This window comes from Chionomys nivalis, chromosome 5, assembly GCF_950005125.1.
Source record: "Chionomys nivalis chromosome 5, mChiNiv1.1, whole genome shotgun sequence".
Classification (NCBI taxonomy): Eukaryota; Metazoa; Chordata; class Mammalia; order Rodentia; family Cricetidae; genus Chionomys; species Chionomys nivalis.
The window spans coordinates 66500978-66523559 of record NC_080090.1 but is presented as its reverse complement, the minus strand read 5'-3'; the positions used below and the strand labels follow the sequence as shown (position 1 = coordinate 66523559).

The following is a 22582-nucleotide window of genomic DNA, read 5'->3' as shown; positions in this document are numbered from 1 at the left end:
TTGCTAGCAAACTGACAGGGCTGGCTCGGCAGTGATACTGTTTGGAAGCCACCATTCCCTAGGCAAGCTTCTCTACGGCCATGTCTCAGAATTGCCATTTCCAAAGGAGTCTCCCCTCTGAACTCCAGGAACTCCCCTCCAGAGCTAGGGCTGGGAGAGAAGGACAATACAAAGACTACTGTCACACCGCTGAGGTTTCCTAGGCATGGGGAGGTGAGACACGCTCCTTCTCTTGATAAGGCCGTACAATAGGTGAGCGAAGTTGAGCTGTCTGCCTTACAAATCCTGACTTGACAGATGAATCGTCACTACAGTTAATACGAGGATCACACCAGAGCCAAATCTTTTTAGCTGAAGGACCACCTTTATTTTGTTAAGTCTAGCTAAATTTGTATATCCCGATTCTGAGGACAGGCATGGACTGACTTCTGTAGGGGGAAATCTTGCTTCTTTTAAGTTCCTGTCACCTCTGAACCTCCAAGCACAGAAGAGCCAGCCTCTGTGTACAGAGGTTATTTCTGGTTAAACATCAGGCTCTGAGTTCCAAGAGGCCTTCCTAGTACAGAACCCTCTCCTCCCTGACCCTGCTTCTCATGTTCACCTGTCTGTTGGGGGTCTGTGATCTTCCCTCGCTGGGTGACCTGGACTGGCGACGTTCTGGGGATTCCCAGTCAGCCTGGGTCCCTCGCTCCTCAGAATTGCAGCGGGAGACGTCAGGGGAGAGAAGATGCTTTCTCTCTTTGGATCGGCCTCTTTCCCTGCCTCCCGAACGGTGAGTGTCCGACTTGTGGCCTGTGGAAGGTGATAAAAAAACAACCGGTACTTATTTTTCAGCTCACTCCAGTTGGTGACTCCAGGCCAGGGACCATGCCACTGTGAATTGATCTTGATCATGTCCCTTCAGAATTCAGGACTGAATCTTAACCTCCAGGAGAATGGGGACAAACAGGCTTTGGGAGGTGACCAGTTCAGGAAAGCAGGGCTCTTATGGAATAAGTACCCAGAGACACTTGGCTTCCCGTCCCTGCTGTCTACCCTGTGAGGACCTGATGAAAAGATAGCCATCTGTAAACCAGGACGATGCTCTCATCTTGATCTTAGGTTTCCTGGCTTCCTGAACTGACTGAAGTAGCCTGGCTTCTTCTGGCAGATGAACAGATGACTTGACAGGGAATGAAAGGGAAATGGGAAAGAAAGGGTAGAAAAGTCCTCTTTTGTGAGCAAGAAAGTCCCCAAGGTATCATTGAGAAGACATGCATCAATGAGTATAGTTTGTTTTCTCAGCTCCCTCTTATGCCAGCTACAGTAAACAGTGTCTCTGCTAGTAAATCAACGCAGAGCAGGAATTATCTGTATCCCGCACCAGGAAGGGAACTGAGATGGTTCTGTGAAGGAAATGCTGGCCCATCTAATAGAACGGTAGGATGAGAAGCCTGGGATTTAATGTCGAGGATTCCATTCTAGTCTTAATGCTGCCATATGCTAGCTCTCTTCAAGTTTGATCCTACACCTAATGAAGTAGGCAGAACGAGACGAATGCTTTCTTAACATTTAAAAATCAGTAAAGCACACAGAGAGGTTTTACATGAAACCCAGTATCTGAAACAATTCCAGATAATACGATGGAGAAAGTTGAAGCTGGCAGAAGAGCTCAGCACCTTTGGCAGGTCGGGGGTGGGGCCTGGGGACTAGGGCAGGGGTGGCCTCTACTGTATTCCTATGGAATCTGGAGCATTTCTGAGAAGGTTAATTGGAAACCTTGATCAGTCACATTGGCATTTGTCTAGGGTGTGCCGCAGGATGACAACTCAGAGGTAGCAATGCACTTTGGCAAGGAGCATCGCCTTTCATTTTGTGTGTCCCAGTGTGCATGTGCAGGTCTGAGGAACTGGTCTTAGCTCTGCGCTGGGTCTGAGACAGTGTCTTGTTGTCTCTCTCTACTGTTGGCAGCTGCACACTCAGGACCAGCAGGAGCCACCTTGCCGGAGGAACCCGGGATGGCAGATTTGCACTGCAGGGCCCCAGTTTTCTGTAAGGTCAGGGGTTTGAACGCCTGTCTCACACTTGCACAGCAAGCTCTTCACTCATGAGCCAGCCAGCCAGTCCTTGCTTTGCTTTCTTAAACCCTGGTCTTTATCTAAACTGTGTTCCAGTCATTTCTGATCCTTGAAAAAAAAAATTTAAGTCCATCAGTTGCCAAGAAAAGAGACAGGTGCTAAAGGTGACCCTCTCACCAGAGTCAGAATTCAGGCGGTGGGCTGACAGCCTCAGGGAGGAATGGTAGCTTCTGCGCCGTGATTTGTAGGTATTTTCACTGCTACGCTCCATGGAGAACTCCTCCAACCATGAAGAATTTGAACGCTTATCCCGAATTGTAGAAAATGAACGTCGCATAGAACTAGGGTCTGTTACCACCTAGAAAGAAAAAAATCCAGAGGAACACAAGTCTGGATTAATTATTGATAGAGTCTGAAAATCCAGACATGGGACTAACACTCTTAGGAACTGTGAACTATATGACCTCTGAAAAAACTGTCACCTCCCTTGAATCTGCCTTGCAAAATCCTTGGCTATAAAGGAAGATGTGTCCTGTATCAGCTACACTCACTGAGAGTGCCCTCAGTTGTCTCCTTGTTTCCATGAATAAAGCAGATGAGTCTACTAACGGTGCAGAATACAGGCAGGCACTGTGCAAATGTCTCTTAGAACTATGTTCTACAGGGGCTTAGTCAGGACCTACTGTAAATAGTCACTTTGAACCAGGTGATAGTGACTGTCCAAAGGCTATATTCTGAGGGAAACATGGTTTTTTTCTTTCGTTATTTTTTCAACAGATAAGGTTCTTCCCTATAGCCCCCTAGCCTAGGAAAAGCTTGTAACTTAACCATTAAGGAAGAACCACCCTCCTGTCATGACCCCCCACCCTAACCTCCCATAGACCCCTCCAGCTTTGGATTGCCACAGGTGTTAGAACAGATCCACAAAAACTTCTTGTCTCTGTCAAAACTTCATGTAAGACAGACAAAGAAGCCAAGGAAACAGACAAAGAAATGAGGCGTGGCTTGCACTGGATAAGACAGTCCTGACATAGAGCCATAGAACGGTGTGGACAAATAACTCGGATGTGCTGAAGGGGCTGGGGAGAGAAAAAAAGGGATGGGAAAATACATAGAGAAAAATGCTGGTTGCTTGGCTGCTTGGGTCCTGAGAATGCTTTGCCCAGTGCAGGAGAAGTTAATACTATTTTATTGACTAGACTTTTGAAGGCAGGGCCTTACTACAAACACAATATAGAGAAGACTTTATCAGAAATAGTCCATAAGCTGGGTTTTACATGTAGGCAAGGGGTAGAGAAAAAGTCCCGGGCTTACCTGAAAATATCAGGTATTTCATAACCCACTTAATTAAAGCCTGGGATGCCACTGCATAAGGTGTGTGGTCTTTGAGTTTTACCTGGGGGTCCATAGTCAGTCGTGGCATAGAGGATGCCCTCCCAGATCCCGCATGCTTCTGGGTGTCCGAAGGAAGGTAGATGCCATGGCTAGAGGACTGCACACTTTTTAATTCACTAACCTCTGGCTCCTGGAAATAAACACACAGCCAAGCTTGTGGGACTTGGTTCCGTCCCATTGTCTCGCACCTCCAGGGGATGATTCAGCCCTCGTGGTAAGAATAATTTTTAGAAGGGAGACTGATGCTTAGGAGGCCCTGACTGTAGGTGGATATATGTATTTATGTGCATATGTGTGCCTAATTGTACATGTGTGACACCAGATATCTCAAATAGAAGGCTCTAACTGGGATGACGGGGTGAAGGCCGTCTTTGAAACAGAATTTCAGGTAGTACAACTTTATCAAACAGACAAACATTTCTGCTCACTGGATGCTTTATATATGCAAATTATATTTTTGATAGGTGTTGTTATTGTCTTTGTTCTTTGAAGAATTTTTTTATCAGTTGTATAGGAACTAGGATTTGACAGAAAGTTGTCCAGTGTCTAAGAGCAAATATGTTTTGAATTAATTCATATATATAACTTTTGAGTTCTATAATTAAAGTCACCGAGAATGTCATGGATAAGCTCTCTCAGGGATCTACTAACTAGTTCAGGTCAATAGAAATGTAATGTAAACCATGTCTATGATTAGATATGTGATGTAGAAAATCTTTCCATTATGCATTTTATTTAACTTCATATATCCAAATATTATCACACCAACACATAAGAATTCATTTTTATAATTAGTACATTTCATTTGTATTCATAATATTTCAATTGTTCATCAGCCATGTGGCTGTTATTGTATTCAAATGTGACCCTCCAAAGTGTTATAAGGTTGGATAGGAAAGTGTTAATTAAGAACATGAGTTTGCAATAAGGATAACTTGTGTCGCTGTATAAATTCTGGAACTTCTTGGAGATGCTTACATGAACCACACAGAGATCAAAGAACATCTTTGACATCTGGAGATTAGAAAAATGTCATTTTATATTTATGTACCCATAGTTTACGGTATAAATACCTAAGTAGGTCAGCACCCAAAGAAAGGGAAACCTGAGGTGGCCAGCCAACTTTATGGCTACTGGCGTGGCTGGGAAGAGGGACCTTTCCAGGGTGTGTGAGATGTGCTTGAGGCAGCCACAGCATTTGTAGTGCGTGTGATAATGGGGCACACAATTCCAACTCCAAACAGATGCAGTAAAGACACTGTAGTCTACAGGTGCCAGAGGCAGCGAGACACACTCCATATGCACACACACAAATCAGGGCCACGCCTCGGGACATGGAGCAGGGACCTAGAGGGATGGGCAGAGGCACACAGTGGTGAGTGTGGGGCATGGCTGACACCTGAGTTCAGATACAGACACCGGCACTGACAAGATGAACACAAATCCAGAAAGTTCTGGCACTACAGCTCAGCCTGGGGAAACCCACACAAATGATGAGGTAAAGTGTCCCTGGGGGAAAAAGAAAGACCACATTATTGAGATTTTTTTCCACCACATCTATCAACTTGGCATAAAGTGCTGAGAGGAATTTTCAGAATCAAACTATTTATACCAGCTTAGTCCCTAGGTTTTAGTACTAAAACAGCTAGGGAAGAGGGTGATTATTAAGAACACCCTTGGGGCAGTTGTTTGGTGTTCTAGGATACCTGACCTTGCTATCTTCCCAATATAATGGATTCAAGATCCTCTGTCTCAGCAACCAGAGATGACAGAATTACCTAGTCAAGCCACTCCTCTCCATAGGAAACCTACTCCATCTCACTCACACACACACACACACACACACACACACACACACACACCGCTCATTTGGCATGGCTCTGGGATATATAGTAGTAGCAAGAATGGTTTGTGAGATAAAGGAGAGAACAAAGTCACTTATGAACCATAAAGTAATGAGGCTCGGCTCACTTAGTGCTGGTTCTCTGTACAGACATTTGCAAAAACTAGGTTTTGTCTTGCTCTCTCCAATTCAATTAAGCCTGGAAAAAACTTGGGACTTTTAACTCCCAAACATGGAATAATGGCAAAATTGATTAGTTTGGCAATCGGGTTTTGCTTTTGCACTAGTAAAGACAAAATCTTAACTGGTACTCTCTTCTTCAAGATTGAACTTTACTTGTTAGGGTTCTCGGAAATTTTACCATCTAGACTAATAAAAAACTTACGTTGGCCTCAGGAAAATGACTTTAGGGGCTTTTTGAGTGTGTGGCCTTGTAGAATTATAACTGAAGGGAAGAAATCTGTCTGAACCCACACATGGCAAAAGTGGTGACATCTTCTGTATGTCCTGGTGGACAGCTGGTCATTGTTGCAGATGCGGCTTCCCTCAAGGATGCTAGGGGCATCCTATATTTCCATAAGCAGCACTTAATGGTATTCTATACAATATGAGCAGATACTACTTTTTATGAGAGTATCTTAAAGCCTTGCTATGGTAGACAAAATTTTATATATAATATTTGCTCCGAAATCTGTTAAGTTAAAAGGGCTTGGCCTAAAGTTCCTGCAGAAAAGAAGAGCCCTCTTGGGCTATAAAACCTTTAGAGGGAGCATTCTCAGTGAACAGGAGAAATTGGGTAAGAAAGGGCTGAAAGTAAGCATGATCAGGAAATACTTCTTAGGTCATAGACTCATTCATTCACCAGAGATTGCTGTTCCTGGAATTGTCCATCATCAGCAGGGTCCATACAAGCCAACTGGAATATTTCTTGCGGGGAGAGTGGACTCATGGAAGGGTATCCACTCCGACCACCCCTGAAAAGCAATATCAAATTCAGAGGTAATGAGAGACAGAAATAGTCATGCCATAACTTCCACTAACAAACCCCTTCCCATAGGAGACCTCCTCCTTACAAGGGCAGCACCCTGCGCTCTCAGCTGGTCTGTGAGTCTATTGACTTGCAGGTGGCTGGTCTTAGAACAGAAGATGTTTAAGAAAGCGTAAGAAAATATAGAAACCGGTGTTTTCAACCTGCGCTTGGAATCATTCATCATTCTGCTGGCGACCAGCATATCTGTGACAAATGACACCATTTGTCACACTCAGCCATATGGAAGACCAGTGCTAGATTGTAAACCTGCTTCTGTTGAGTTTCCCTATTGGGCAGAAAAAAATGCCAGAGTTTAAACAGTGAACAGCTTGTTTAAATATTAAGCAGTCATAGTCTTAAAAAAAAAAAAAAAGCCACTTTCAGTAAAATGGTTTTATTGTGCCAGCATCCATGGCAAAACTCAACTCCATCCAATTCAGTTCCATTAACATTTACTAAGGGGTTTCTCTGGGCTGCTCACTATATCTTTTGACTCATGTGCTGGGAGATGATTTCAGAGGTGGTGGTTGAGAAGCAAAGACCCTTGGGTTGATTGCTGTATTGGGAGGATGTTTAAATAGTGATGAGGTAGGGCAGAACATGAAGCTGCCAAGTGAAAGGTACAGAGAATAGCATGGTAGATTGATTCTTATACAATCATGTCCAAGCTGATGTTCCCTGCAAAACTGGCTTCTGTTGCCATTCACTGTTATCAGTGCAGTAACAAATTCCACTGTCCTAACCAAGAGTGAGCCCTTGTGACTATGGGAAGAGAAGCAGGCCAGAGCTATACAGTCATAGCATTATAAGATGATACACCATCTCTCTAAGCACCAGTGTTCTGCTCGAGGGAGGCCCATCTCATAAGAGTCTATGACCGAGGACTTTGCATCCCATAGAGAATTAGAGAACTGAACAAGAATTGCAAATTACTTTAAAATAATCTGTAGGCTCAGTCTTACTTGATTAGCATTAAAAGAGAAGGTCTGAATAACAGAGAATCACCTAATGGGTCTTCTGCCAGTGAGAGTGTTAGCTGAGTTTTACAACTCCCACAGAGTCATCTCATATTTAAGTTACCTGTCTAAATGCCACTCATTCATCCGTGTGCCTTCTCCTGAAAACCAAGGTAACAAGATGGACAAGGCAAGTATATAGCATGGACCCCTGTTAGTACCACAGAGAACAATTGATTCTTCAATAGGTAGAGAAAACCTTCTCTGGTTTCCATTGAGTCTCTAAAAGTTCATGTGTTGGAAATTTTATACTAAAGTTATATGCTAATGTTATTTAAAGCAGAACACTTGGGAGATAATTAGGACTTGATGAGGTCATGAAGGTGAAACCCCCGTGCTACATTACTGTCTTTATCATAACAAGGCCCAAACACCTATGTTCGCAAGCCTATTCTGTCTCATCCCACACATGGAACAAAAAGGTCCTCACCTGATATAGGCACCATACTTTTGGGCTTCCCAAGACCCAGCATTATTATCCAAATAATTCTATTCTTTATAAACTACTAGTCTGAGTTATTTTGTTAGAAAACAGAAGACATAGTGGCAGAACCTTTAGAATCACAGAACAATATCACAGAGTTAAATAATTTGAATTGAGTGGTAACCTACTTTAAAAACCTTGTGAAGTTCTTGTTTTTAAGAAGTTGTTCAAAATACAGGACATGGCCTCCCCTAGACTCTTGTTCCTACCTCACCAGCATTTTCCTTTGGCTTTCCTTTGCTCCCAGAATTCCATGTACAGGCTGTTTTAAGTTTGTTGAAAGTAGTAATAACCAGGCTTTCTTTATGCTAAAAAAACTTCAATATAGGTTGTTCCCACAGTACAGAGTACATCTGTTCCTAACAACACTCTTTCCATGTACTTTGGACTTTCCTTACCAAAAGTTATTTCCTTAAAATATTCTACGGTGCGGGACAGTTGTCTGTATTCTGTCAATTACGTTTTAAATAAACACTGATTGGCCAGTAGCCAGTCAGGAAGTATAGGCCGGACAACCAGACAAGAAGTAGAGGCAGGTCAATGAGAACAGGAGAATTCTGGGAAGTAGGAAGCCCATTCCTCCCCAGTCCTGCTCAGACACAGAAGAAGGAAGATGGGACCTGCCCTGCTGAAAAAGGTACCGAGCCATGTGGCTAACATGGGCAAGAATAATGGGCTAATATAAGTTATAAGAGTTAATAAGAAGCCTGAGCTAATGGGCCAATCAGTTTATCATTAATATAGACCTCTGTGTGGTTATTTCAGGTGTAAGCTAGCTGGGCGGCTGGGACAAACAGAGGACCCTTTCTTGTAACAATTCTAGATGTCCAGTAATCCATCAGAACTCTTATGTGCCTTCACACCCTGCTACTCGTTTTCCTTCTGGAATTTATCACAATTGTACTTGAAAATGACAACTGTTTTCCCCTGGCAGCTTTTCTATTTAAAGTCTGACTTTCCTGTATGCAAGATCACTTGTCAGGGAGAAGGGAGCTATATCTGCCATGGTCACCATTGTAATCTCTATAATTAATGCCTGACTCTCAAAATGCATGGCTCTAAAGAACAACAGGCCTATTGCAATATCTTCCAAAGGTTTATACCAGAAACATGTGGGTCATCTTCATTCCTCTCCCTCCCTCTTTCACTCCATGTAGCAAACCTATTCCTAAATCTTTCTTCCCTGTTAAATACCTTGCCTACCCACCCAAGCCATTGCCATTGATACTTTATATAACTGCAGCAAGCCATTACATGATGGCATCTCTAGAATTTTCCCTCTGAACTATTAAGTCTACACCTAATTCATGAATGAATTTTGAAAAGCACAGATCTAATCATGTCACTCTAAAACATAAAGCCCCACTATTTTAAGACAAAAATTGAATTTTTTTTTTAATCATGGCTTAGAATGCCCTCTGTATAGCACCCATAACCGAGGAGTAGCCACCATAGGCACAGGTGTCTTACCACAGTCGCACCTTTTGAAGAGCTTGCCTTTGGGTCTCTGTTTCTTCCTTGAGGACACCCCCCTACTTCCCCACACCAAGCTCTCAAACTAGGTAAGCAAATACTGTCCCTAGAACTCTCTGCCTGGAGCGAAGAATCCAGTGGCTGTTGCTTCTCTTTCCCTTTTATGCTTATCAATCACAGAGCCATGACACCAGCTCCATGGAGAGGGGACAGCCAAGCATTGAGAGATGGCAATCCTTCACAACAGAACTATAGCTAAGGTGCTAGTGTATTATAACCCGACTCGGCGCCTTCGTCTACCATCCTGATGCTGGCTGCGCCTACACACACTTGATTTCACTTTCCTCTTATTCCTGCTGATGATCCATTCTGAGAAAGTCAGCCCCAGGAAAAGAACTGATTCCCAGTGTGTGGTTTCTGGACCTTTCCAGTGGCGACAGAATGCAGGCAGGAGTCCTGTGGACCCTTGGGTCTTACTCAGAGGCCTGAACCAAGGTCCTGCTGGAGAAGATAAGGCAGTGCTTTGACAATACTCACAGGCCTGAACCAGGGTCCTGCTGGAGATAAGGCAGCGCTTTGGCATTAGCAATGATCTCCTGCGGCAGTGATGAGGGCTCCATGCGCTGAAACATGGGTGCATTTTTCTGTATTGAGACAGACAATTCCCATGACTTTGTGGGGACTGCTCTGGGAAGACCACAGCTTACATGAGCAACAAAGAAAGACAATTGGGTTCTTGTTTGACTTTCTCAACCTTTTAATTCACCAAATTTCTAATTCCACAACACTACAAATTTCATGGACCCCTCCCCAAGCCCCTTGTCACCTTTAAGGGTGCTTTATAGGGAGGGATACATGCTGCCTGCCCCCCTAGAAACCTGTGTTTATTCATGACCCATCCAATATACCATCACTGATCCTCACCTGTTCTTCCAGCTGCTGTCTCTGTTTCTTCACCTTGCTCTGTTTATAGTAGTCCATGATCATCATTGCTGCATAGATTTTGCCCACTGTTAGGTCAGAAGCTAAAAGCACAAGTGGAGCATAGGATGAACAGAGAGGATGCAGGTGGGCATAAGCTTTCTTACCCACTCTCCAAAGCAAATTTACACTCTCAGCCACTCATTCATCTAGTGCTTATTAGGGCTCTGAGGATATAGAGTGAAGAGATCCTTGCAGTGACGGCGGCGCTAACAGTACTGGATCGTATGAAATATATTAAGAAGTGCTACCTCCTATCATTCTAGATATCCATGTCCAAGTAGCAACACATTTCCCCAGATGTACTAGGGCTCACTGAACAGTCTCATGTGGAAGGAGAGAGCTATGGACCCAGAAAATGCCATTCACAACCACGGTGACTCAGCTTAAGAAGTTAGTTTTAATTCATTGTGATTAAAAGTTCTTTAGGAGTGAGGACTTAGTTTGCTAATGGCAACGGAATGATCCTTTTGTCTCCTTGATCATTCTGGTTTCCCTAAAAGATGTGGCCTTGGCATGTTGGGCCACAGTGCCGAGCACAATCGGAAGGAGAACCCACCACACCTTTGGGCATGGGCACAAGCAGATCCAGCATCTTCTGGGACAGGTGAGGCCAAATGGCCAGAGTTTCTTTTTGTAGCTCCGAGTCTAGCTGCTGTCTGTCTGCACCACCTAGGATAATATGAATTATTAATAACCCAATCATAACTGACACAGAATAATGACGACCGGGGAGTAGGTGGGGGCAGGAGCTGAATCAGCATGGAACCTCCCATGATGAGAGGAAATCTTGGCATTGAGTGAACATGGATCTGGCAATACCAGCATTTCTGCTGAGGAAGCAGAATACACACCTTGGCTCCTATTTTAAGTGACAGAGGCATATTCTTCCTCAGGGATCTGAGGCCAAGATCAACTTCCTCACTGATTCTAACAGCCTCCCAGGTGCTCAATACATCAGAAGGAAATGAAGATAACCATAAAAAAGACTCCTGCCTCATTAATACACATCATCCCTCCCATTGACCCTAACTATACAATCCAAGTGATCTGATTTTTAAAAAGGCAGGAGAAGGCAGGCTAAAAAGTCTTTATAGATGTCATAGACTGCTTCTCTTTCAGACCACTGGATTAGCAATCATAACAGGCAAAGCATTGCAGTGTTCACTATGAAGCCTTCCAAGACTGTAGAGAAAAGATGCTATATGGGAAAAATTACAGAATTATATCTGGAATGCAATTATATATGTCAGGCATGGAGTACCAAGTCACTTATTTTTACCAGAGAAAGGGCAAGTCTAAAGTTACTGAGTTAGAGGTAAAATCAGGTCAGTGCATTATTGGGCGCATGGCCAGCTAGATTACAGTTCAGCTGCTCCATCCTATAGCAGCTGCTCAGGTTATAACCACCTCCCCTTTCCTTTCTCCTTCACCTACTAATCTGACCTTTGGCGATTTTGATGTCCAGAGCTGTCCGGATCAGAGCCATAAGTGTGGAGGTAAAGTGGACTGTCATGTCCTCAGCCACTGGCATGTTCATCAGGACCAACCTCTGTGTGAAAGAGAAAAGAGAAAAAGCAAGCAAAAAACAAATATATTGAAAGACACCTTGGTTTAAAAGTTAAAAAAAAAAGGAAGAAAAGTGCAGAGGTCAAGTGCACAGACAAAAAAGAAGGGCAAGGATTCCCCATTCGCATCCCAGCCTGGTTCTCCCTTCTTCTCACACAAAGCTCATTCGCTGCCAGTTTATCTAGGGAATGATGCCAAATTCCAAGGAAAAGGGGTTTCCCAATCACCCTGTAGAACCCCTTCCCATGGGGAGTGCAAATATCTCCCATCGGGATTGGAAGGGAGTCAGCTCTGGGAGGTGGCTCCACTCCCTGCTCCAGGGGTGCGCTCTATTTCTACTTGTCCAATGAACACCCCCAAACTCAATGGAGAGATAGGGAGAGAACTGGCCTTGTGTATCTCACTTGAAAGATGTATCCTAGTGCCCCCTTTTTGAGTCTTTAAAGGATGGAATTTGCCAGCACATGACTGAACATGCAGAAAGTCCAATTGATCCAAGGGATGAGGAGGAGCAGGATGGGCAGGGCGAGGAGTGCAAACAGGCTCTAGGGGAGGATGAATGAGGAAAGCAGGGAAGACAGAGTGAGAGAAAGGGGGTACAGGCAGGAGCAGAGTGGGCAGGCCTTGTTTCCCTCACCCAGAGGAAGGGATCCAACTGAAATGGCCAAATCCACTTCTCAGAGAGTATCTTGTTTTTAGAATTCTGTAAAACTCTCCTCCCATGCCTCTCCCAACTCATTCTATCAAGTCTCACCCCAGAAAGTCAAATTCATTTCTCACTGTGTGGTACTTATGGGTGTCAAAAAATACTATTCCCTGTGCTGTGTACAAGCAGCCACACACTGGGGTGGAGGGGGTTCCTAAGGATTACACTCTAGTGAGATGTTCTCTGGGGAAATACAATTTGCAGAGAACGGCAGAAGGGTCCTGGTGGCAGTGGTTGGGGGTAATGGTTGTTGGTAGTGGTTGGAGCATGTCTTTCACCAACCATGCTCTCCAATATTCGGTTGGATCATCTTGCCTAAAGCAACTCCACAGACACAGTGTGTTAGCGTGTAAAGGTTGTTTCTTGTCTGTTTCCGAGTCTCATCCCTCCCACTTCTGGAGAAGTGGTAACATTGATAGGATGTATGCCCAGGTGAGTAAAAAAGCTCTGGAGTTCTTGGCCAACTTAGACACCACTGGGGAGCTAGCAGTAACTGTTGCTGATAGGAGAAGAAAACTCCTGGCCCCAAAGCTTGATAACTCCCAGTGGACGATGCTCTATGACCACGAGCAATCTACCCACCATTTGGTCATGCTAAGAAGGCAAAGCTAATGTTGAACACATCTTGTGCCCATCTTTGCCCTCTCAAGGGCACTGGGTAGCTGGCCAATGGGGGATGAAAGCTGCATTCCTGTTAATCATGAAATTGAAGACGTATTCCTCTTTTGTGTTTGTCTCTAGAAGGAAGCTATGTCATCACAGGGGGAAGACATTTGTTGGGAGTTTTCCTTCTACAATTTTCTTGTGGAACGATCCTTAAGGATTATTGCATTATTCCCCCTAGCTTCTGAGTGAAACCATTTCTTTCTCAGTAAGCTTTCCTGGCTCTTTTGTCATGGGCTTCTTTCTTGCCCATCCAACTATTTCCCTGGCCACCACTCTGCCTCCTTTTAAAGGAAACACACCACTTAGCAGCGCCTTTCTAGTAGCCCACTCACAAGAAGCCACGCACGTGTAGAAACACAGTAACACAGTGAACGGTCCAGGGGGAACAGCACTGGAACCACTCTTGTATCCTTCATGACTGCATCTTCAGGACCCTTTCCTGACTCTTCAATCCCTGAGTCCCATCGCCACCTCCCCAACCCAGCTTCCTCCCATCATCTGTCCTCCCCACAACTGGATCCCATTTCCTGTCGGTCTCTAGCCCAGAACAAAGGAAGGGGTTGTCTACCTTATAGGCCACTTTGGAGGGACATCTCTTGCCGAGGCCTAGCGGTGGTGACATGAGAGTCAGCATTTCATACATCTCAGTGTAATGGATGCGGCCACTGCTCATGGGGGGGGGGTAAGTAGGGGTAGGAGATGGGCAGGGCAGGAGGGGTGGCCGGGAAGGGGAAAGTGGTAGAGGAAGGATGCAGACAGGTAGGAGAGAGGAACAGCATTCCCAGAGAGCCAGAACAAATTAATACAGGAAACGGAAGAAAAAACAAAAACAAAATGGACAAACAGGAAAAGAACAGGAAACCTGTTAATCAAGGCAAATCATACAAGTGACTCCGTCTTGGTGCAGATTTATATCACGCCCCACACAGACCCGGGAACGCTAGTCACAACCTCTGGTCCCTCTGACACTGTCAGAAGGTGCTGACGGGTAGGGGTGGGGCTCACTTTCTCCTCCTTGGTTCATTCTGCACTGGCTTTGTAGTTCACTGCATCTACCCGCAAAGTAACACAAACATGTCTTCAATTCCCAGGGCTGTGCGTGAGCGGTATAAACCGGATAGACGGTGCTCCAGCCGTGGGTGGGAATTTCTGGCCCCTACTGGGGCTGGGATGCTGGCCCAGAAGTCAGGCCTGTCCCCTACCCTGAACCCACAGGCAGAACGTCGTGTATCCCCCCTCTGTGGTGTGTGTGCAGCGGGAGGTGGTGGCTTGCGTTGAAAGTGGTGGGCTGAGGTTGCTGATCAGAAAGTCGGCCCTGTTGCTTCCACCTGGCTCCATGAAAAAGAGTGCTCTTTATTCCCCAGCATGCACCAGGGTTGATGGCATGCTGGGGACAGAAGAAACAAAACCAGGAGGAGGAAGAGCATCTCGCATGCCATGCTACCCTCCCCAGCTCTCCCACATGCGGCTGCGGGTTTCCCTAGGATCGAGTTTAAAGAGCAACAGCAGAGGCAGCTGTCCAGCCTCCAGAGTTCAGACTCAGTGTCACCATCCCAAATGAGCTCCATCCATCATCTAGGCAGACAACCTTCCTGAGCCCAGGTCTTCTTCTGCTGCCTGAGCAGGGCTTTGCTTTCCTCCCATAGCTCCTGAAGCAGGGTCCTTATCTAGCCGTCTTGGGCTTGGTAGAGTGGCTAGGATACTGAGTATTCAGGGTATGGCAGACTTCAAATTTGTATCTCTGAACTTGTTGGTCTAACCAACAAGTAGTGACTTGACAATTATGGAAGACCCTTTACAAGTGTGTCTGGCAGAAACCTATGGCAAATGATCTATTCAAGGTCCTTCAGTGTCTACCAAGGTCATTTTAGACTCTGTGCTGTGAAATTCTCTCATGGCCTCCAAATCCACCCAATTCTCTATTGCTTCTTCCTCTCTCTCCTATAGCTTCTATCGCCGACCGTGGCAAAAGCTCCCGGGGTAAGGATGACTAGACTCACGCTTTGACTCATGTGATTTAATGAAGCTCCGGTGAAGGGAAACCAGAAAACCCTTTGCCTGACTAAAGAATTTCTACATTTGGGAGAAGGGAGAAATCCTTCGGTAAGAGGTACAGGCTAAAGTAAACTGGTGTGTGTGTGTGAAAAACTAAAGTGGCCTTCGTATTGTCCTTAACTCTCTTCTGCCTGCACCATTAAATGTGCCCCTTCTTCCTGCACAGCAGCTGCTGGGTCTGGGAGGGTTTGGGCCTCTTTAAACTCAAAGGAAAGCAACATGAAGGTTCCCTCATGTGGCGCAGTGGTGGTGGAGCAGGGGGCGGAGAGGGTTAGATGCTGCATCTCACTGCAGGTCATGGCTGAAGACTGGGAGGCAAACCTTGCAAGCCACCCTGTAGGGGCAGTTCTCTCCCAGGCCCAGAGGAGGCGAGATCACCCGCACTAATTTGTACATATCCTTATACGGGATCCTGCCGCTGTAAAGAAAGCACAGGTGCGTTAATAAGATATTAGAGAAGGGTGGGGATGAAATGGCTTCTCCCTGCCAGGACTGCCCAAAAGAGGTACGAGCAGTTTGTTGGTGTTTGACAGAATTAGACCAAAACAATAAGCCCCAGAGAACTACCGCCTTGCCAAACTACTGTCGCAATTTCCTTGGAAAATCAGAATCCATCTAGTATCAAAAGGAGCAACCTAATGCCTACGGTGCTCAGAGATATCTTTGTGGCTCACATCTGGCCTGAGTAGCCCCAGCCCTAGCTAGACTTCTAAGAGCAAAAAAGACAGCCAGTGTGTTTCTGACCAACGTCCAGAGCAGATGTCAGGTTGCCCACATGTGGACTATCAAACTCTCTGCTTTCACACACACACTGATTATAGCCAGTTACTCACTACCACCTGTCAGGGACAGTCAGCATCTTTTTGTAGATTGTGAGAGACATATTTCCCACTAAGCTCATTAGCAAAAAACAGCATTTCCATGAGAGAATTTGAAAAGGCTTTGAATCTCTGTGTGGCAAATTATCCTGAGTTCAGCTTGGGTAAGCTCTCAGCCCCATTCCACAGGAGCCTGCTGAGATCCTTGTCCACAAAGCAGTGTGGGTGGAACCCTGGTAACATTCCCCTGCAGCTCCATTCCTGCCACTCAAGATCCAGAGTTGAACCTGCAGAATTCCATGAACACTGCAACCTTTCCTTTTTTTTTTTCTTCCCGAATCTTGTCTTCCAGGAACCTTCTAGAGACTTCTGGCTTCTCATAGAGAGGAAAAAATTTGACACAGGATTAATTTCTAGTGGGTAAAACATCTTCTCAGTCAGGAACTAAAACAAGCCACGATGGGGTCTGAAGTCGCATCCTGGACCAGGCCAGGGTTTCTCATAGAAACCATAAGCACATTATCTCCATCTGAGCATCTTTTTGAGCAATCATCAAAGCTAATGTTTTTTCCAACTTCACTCTTTCTAGCCTTTTCCTGACTTGGTGTTGATTTCTCCTGGATTCTTCCAGACCGTAGTGCATCAGTATGTCCCAGTGTCTCATCCTTTAACAGGATGGAAGGTAGACATGTGTTGACTTATTTTTGCTTCTTAGAGTAGTACGTAGAGTGCTCCCAAGTGACCATAGGCTAATGTCTTCTACAACCTGTTGCCAGTTCCTCTTATGAAGACCCTCACTCGAGTACTTTTGTTGATTTCTTCTCAATAACCTTATTCTACCAAGGAGGCCAATTAAATTGTAACCAGAACAAGTATTAATTCTCTAAACATTCAAAATGACAGAAGGGGCTCCCCTTTGTCTTTTTGTTGAGTTCATGTGACCAAGTCTTATGATTAGTCCCGGTGGAGCTTCTTCTCAGCAACTGAAATGGAGGACGAGTATCTTTAACACACTTGGCATTTGGATCCACAGACGACATGAAACCAAAGGAAGCTGTGGTTCCGGGATCCAAGGGTACCTGCGTGAGGCTAGGTGAGCAACACTCTCCTTTGATAGCTGATAGTTTCTCCTCAGTCTGTGAGTAACTAGGCATCTGGCACCAAGGCCATCTATGTTTTATAGATTGTGAATCTCCTTATTTCCAAATGGCATTCACAGACCACTTTTGTCAATTACCCTAACAGTAGTGTGCATGAGGTAATAACGTGCTCACAGACACAATCCTGGCTAGGTAGGCATCATTACCATCACTTGGTAGGCTGGTTACATAACTTGTCCAAAGCGAGAGAACAAATAAGATGCAGGCCTACATCACTGTCCTCTAAGACACTGCCGGTTGAATACTAAAACCTTCTGCTGGAGATTGAGCGCAGCAAGGAAAATTTATTGCTTAGCCACTGTACCAGGAAGGGATTTACATAACTCTGTGCCTTAGCTCCTTACTACAGAGGGGAAAGGAATTACTCTAATTCACCCAACCACCCTGAAAACAGTTAACCCAGGCATAGCAGCTTCACAGGTTGGTAGATTTGGGGAAGAATTGCACATTAGGAAGGGAGTGTCAGGTGGAAGCAACATGGTCCCCTCCTGGGAAGGGTGCCATTTTCTGGAGTATTGTAAGAGGGGACCAGAGTGGGTAGAATGGTGAGTGAAGACCTGGAAGCTAAGTTGACCTGGGTCAGCCAAGCTTTTCAGTCATAGAATGTCTTCCTGTCCTCAACAGCAAGGGCTGAACCACTGTCTATGTTTCTGTAGCAGGGGTCAGAAGACTTTTTGTAACAGTGGAGTTTTTTGAAAATACTTTAATGGTAAACATTTTTGAGCTGGAGGATCATACCACCTTTATTACAATTATTCCCTCTAGGGCAAGAACAGCCATAGATGGTGGATTCAATGAATGGCTGTAACCCTGCCTCTGTAAAACCATATTTGTTAAAGCAGTGAGCTAAACTTAATTGACAGGTGGTGATTTGCTGACCCCTGCTCTAAAGTCTAAATGTCATATCACATCAGAACTATTGGATAGCGAAAGACAGCAAAGAAGTCAGTCCTGCCAGCTCCTGCCTTTAACTCAGTTCCATGTGATAGAACCCCACATGTGTAGTGGGTGGCACTTGGAGGAACCACTTGTTTGACTATTTGAAACATAATATCAGAGTTTTATTCAACCATATCTGCTGAGAGGAATGAGGAGGAAAAACACTAATACCACTAACCATGGTGGCCTGATAGGTCCCATTGACCTAGAAACCCTAACTCAGCCCCTGGTAACTCATGAAAACGAAGGGAGCTTGGAAGCTACCCTGGTTGTGAAGCAATGGGGGTATAATGAGATTGGTAAACAAGGGTACAGCCCGCCATAGAAGCCCAGGAAGAAAAAGACTTTGGAGAATGGCTTGATACCAGTGCCTCTTCCGTGAGCTTCAACCCAGAGGTACTTTCTTCCCTTTCATAACAGACAAATATTTGAGCAACTCCAATCGAGAAGCCCCCGATCTCTAGGTGGCCAAGAGGCCTACGCACCATGCTGCTCTGTCATATTCTGCCCAGACACGGACAAACTCATCCAAGTGGTGAGGCCCTAGGATAGAGGAATCTCGAGTCAGGTACTCAAAGTTATCCATGATGACAGCCACGAACAGGTTGAGCATCTGTAGGGCAAGGAGAAGAGTTAGGAGAAACTAGAGAGAGCCAAGAGATCTCGCGGAATGCAACTGGGTTTCCTGATTCCCACTGCACATTGCATTGTGTGGGCATTAACGACTTCATTTTCCTGTGCCACTTCTCATTTGTACAATACTCCACTCCCTTTTATTACCTGTTTGATTAATTTAATTGTTCTGGTGGAAGCAGAGGGAATAACCGTCTCAACATTCTTACAGGCTAGAGAAAGTCAAGGCCCGAGAGCAGCATTCCTTCTCCAGCGTCCATTCCTCATGCTGCTTCACAAAAAGGGTCTACAAAGAATACCGTGAGGGCTGGAGAGATGGCTCAGAGGGTAAGAGCACTGGCTGCTCTTCCAGAGGTCCTGAGTTCAATTCCCAGCAACCACATGGTGGCTCACAACCATCTATGAGGTCTGGTGCCCTCTTCTGGCGGGAAGGCATACATGCAGACAGAACATTGTATACATAATAAAAAAAAAAGAGTACCGTGAGAGTGCTAGAAATAAAGAATATGTGAAGCTGACTGTTCCCGGGCCCGTTGTCCTCTGTGCTTGCTTAGTCAATCTTTACTATGTACCCAGTACCTGCCAAACACACTGACTCAGGTGCTGGCTCGCGAGATTACAAAGTGCTTGTACAGAGCTACGTGCCTATGCCTAGCACAGCGCCTAAACACAGTAGCCCTTCACTAGAACTTGTTACAGGAATACGCTTAAAGAGGTAACTAGTGTTTAGAAAAGACAGTCATACATCAGAAATGGGAAAAAGTTGCAAATCATCAAAGCCATGAAAGCAGTGACCGTAGAGACAGAACAGCATATAAAGGCCATTTCTGGTAGCTAAAAAACATGGAGAAGTCGTTTGATTCTTGAACTGAAGCACGATGAAGCAGGTTATATTTACCAGATCACAGAAGCACAGAGAGGCAGAGGAGACAGCATGAATGTGCACAGACATACATAGGAGCAGGGACAGTCTAGGGGTCTGTAAGGAGAGCAGGGCCAAGTGCCAGATCACAAAAGCATCATGTCACCATGCTACAGTCGAAACCAAGACCCGCCAACTAGCCAGACATTCTTGTATGCTGTTTGAGCTATTTCATCAGATCTGGTATTTCAACACCCAGTCACAGATACTAGAAGTATCAACAAGCATGGCTGAGTTCCAAGGAGGCTTTGTTTATGGATTTGGGTTTGAATTTCATATAATTTCCATAAGCCATGAAAATACTATCCATCTTTTCTTTGTCTCTCCCTCATCTAAGAATGTAAAATTCATACTTCATAAACCATACAAAAACCAGGTGCAAATCAGATTGGCCCATGGGCTATAGAGTCTCATGATCTGTAGTCTGGACTATTCTATAAGCGGCAAGAACTACTAATGATGGTTAAACAAAGAGGAGCCAAGAGATATTTGTCTATACAAATAAGCTTGGTAATGGTCAAGATGCTAGGTGGGAGTCCAGGGTGAGAATTGCTCCTGGGCCAAACCATTCACAAGGACAGTAATAAAGACAGGGATTGGCCAGAGTCATCAGTTCCGTCATGTTCCTAGTGTGTCATTGATTGTTTGATTCCTAGTACAGGCCCTTGCCTGTCCCTATTACTGTAGTCCAATGAGCACTATCCTGTGACTTAAGCTTCTCCCAGTCAAGGAATCCTACATTTCCTTAGCTCACAATGAGTGGAAAATCAATAAAAGCCCATGAAAGGGTGTTGGGTAATATTCTTGAACATGAGAAGATATAATGCCCAGAGTTAATGCTACAGCTACCTGGTAACCATTAGATGGGGTATTTGACAAAGATGCTCACATGGGGGAAAAGATTGATGAATACAGAAAGCTGAAAAAGGAAAATGAAATTTGTCCTGGCGATGCCGTCTGAGCCCCATATTAAGGTTTGCTTAAGCCTGCATTGTCCCAGGACACTCCGGTAGTAGGTACTGATAAAACCCCATTTTGTTTAGGCTGTATCTATCTGGGCTTTCTTTCACTTAAAATTCAAGATTCCTACCTGATGGAACAATTGGTTGTGGGAATGAGAAAATAGAAGTCTCTGTTATAGATTCCTAGGTTAAATGGCTGGGCTCATGGACTTGCTAGATATGTAGGCAAGGTATCCAGGATACAGAGAAAATCTACAGGAGGTACAGTTGCAATATAGTCTTTGCTACATGGAGAGGGCTGGGTATATCCTAACTGCACGGACCCCTCTTTCCCTCTGCCGACGATACAGATGGATGACTGGAGGTTGGCTTTTATTCTCTTAGCATTACGGTGAAGGACATTCCTCAGATGATACAAGAATGAGCATTGTCAGGCCATCATAACAAACATGACAGCTTCCTCCAGACTTCACTGCCATGAAAGCAACATCTCCCTGGTTAAGATGCTGTTTTTTTGAGAATTGCCGTTTCATATAGCTGAACTCAATACAGGCTTCTCTGCCACTGAGATTTGAGCCACAATGATTTTATTCAACCACTTCCTGGATTATGAATGTCTTCCATGTTCTACACATTTTTTAATACTCCTTCTGAGCACTTATTATTAGTGTTTATAATAACTATTAGCACTGCAATTGCCTTGTAATTGTGCAGCCTTTAACAGTGTGCTGTGTGTGTTAACAGCTATTGTTTCTTTTCATGCTTGCTCTAACCCTTTGTGAGGAAGTTTGAATTACTATCAGCTCTTTGAGAAAATAAATGTTTCTGATTCATAACCGCATTCTTAGCTCCCAGCACATGGCCAATCTCACCAAAGGGCATCAGAAATCTCTGTCGAGTGGTTGGTTTGAGCTGAGGAGTGTGTGACTTGCCCAAGGTCACAAAGACGGGCTTATGTAGGGCTGAGACTTGAAGGCAGGTCATCTCACACTGAATATAGCCTCATTAAAAATAACATTAATGTGAATTATGTAGCACCCTCCAGCTCAAGATTCTAAAAGTACCATTACAGCCTCCAATTAATTTTCCAGTTTTATCTCTGGTGTCTTTTAAATATTTATCATCAAACACTTAAGCTATATAAGATTAAAGTTGAGAGGTCTATGTGCCCCTCTTTCGGTTTCCAGTTTGTCTTTATCAATGATTGCTAATTGCCTGTGTTCTGGTTTCTTATTTACTGGAAGCTACATGGAGACCGTGTCTTGCTAACAGTTCTACCATGGTGCTGGGTCAGTGCCAGTCATTAGTAGCTACTTGATAGAAGCGGGCTGAAGGGGTGAATGCATAAACCTAAGGATCCTTTCATGATATATTGTGCTTTATTTTCATTATACATTGTGCTTTCTGATTTGTAAACAGTTCTGTGTCCTATTTGATTGGAAAAGGTTTTATACCCATAGAAAAGAAGTATATTGAAATATATGTATGATCTCTCTGTGCAGATATCACTGCTGTCAAGCCAAGTGTGAGTAGCATGTGTGTGCATGTGTATACTATGAGTCCACTCATGTCTCTGTGGGTGCATGAATGCTGTACACAGGGAGGCCAGAGCAGGACACTGAGTGCCTTGTTCTATCACTCTTGCCTGATTCCTTTGAGACAGGGTTTCTCACTGACTCTGGAGCTAGGCTTGTGGCCAGAAAGCCTAATGATCCTCTGTACTCTCCTCACACAGCACTGAGGAGCATATGACTGAGGTTATAGGTGCCTGTGCAGCCACATCCAACGTTTTCCATGGCTTCTGGGAATCTAATCTCAGATTCTCATGCTTGCACAGCAAATACCATTACCCACTGAGCCATCTCTGCAGCCC

At 44.7% G+C, this 22582-nt stretch overlaps 1 protein-coding gene across 10 annotated transcripts in view; it reads right to left on the bottom strand.

Annotated features, from left to right (window-relative positions):
- The window catches only part of Cacna1e (calcium voltage-gated channel subunit alpha1 E), a 476043-nt gene that overhangs the window by 8897 nt on the left and 444564 nt on the right, over positions 1 to 22582 (bottom strand). For 6 of the 10 annotated variants that reach the window (XM_057770437.1, XM_057770436.1, XM_057770439.1 and 3 more), the window contains 10 exons: positions 18678 to 18805; positions 13789 to 13885; positions 11726 to 11831; positions 10844 to 10951; positions 10223 to 10323; positions 9836 to 9942; positions 6158 to 6269; positions 3454 to 3582; positions 2235 to 2415; positions 602 to 792 (listed from right to left, as the gene is read on the bottom strand). In XM_057770437.1, the coding sequence (XP_057626420.1) occupies positions 602 to 792; positions 2235 to 2415; positions 3454 to 3582; positions 6158 to 6269; positions 9836 to 9942; positions 10223 to 10323; positions 10844 to 10951; positions 11726 to 11831; positions 13789 to 13885; positions 18678 to 18805 (1260 nt within the window). Of the gene's footprint in view, positions 1 to 601; positions 793 to 2234; positions 2416 to 3453; positions 3583 to 6157; positions 6270 to 9835; positions 9943 to 10222; positions 10324 to 10843; positions 10952 to 11725; positions 11832 to 13788; positions 13886 to 15596; positions 15694 to 18677; positions 18806 to 22582 lie in introns of all 10 variants that reach the window. The other 4 variants (XM_057770443.1, XM_057770444.1, XM_057770440.1 and 1 more) reach the window with 3 other exon arrangements.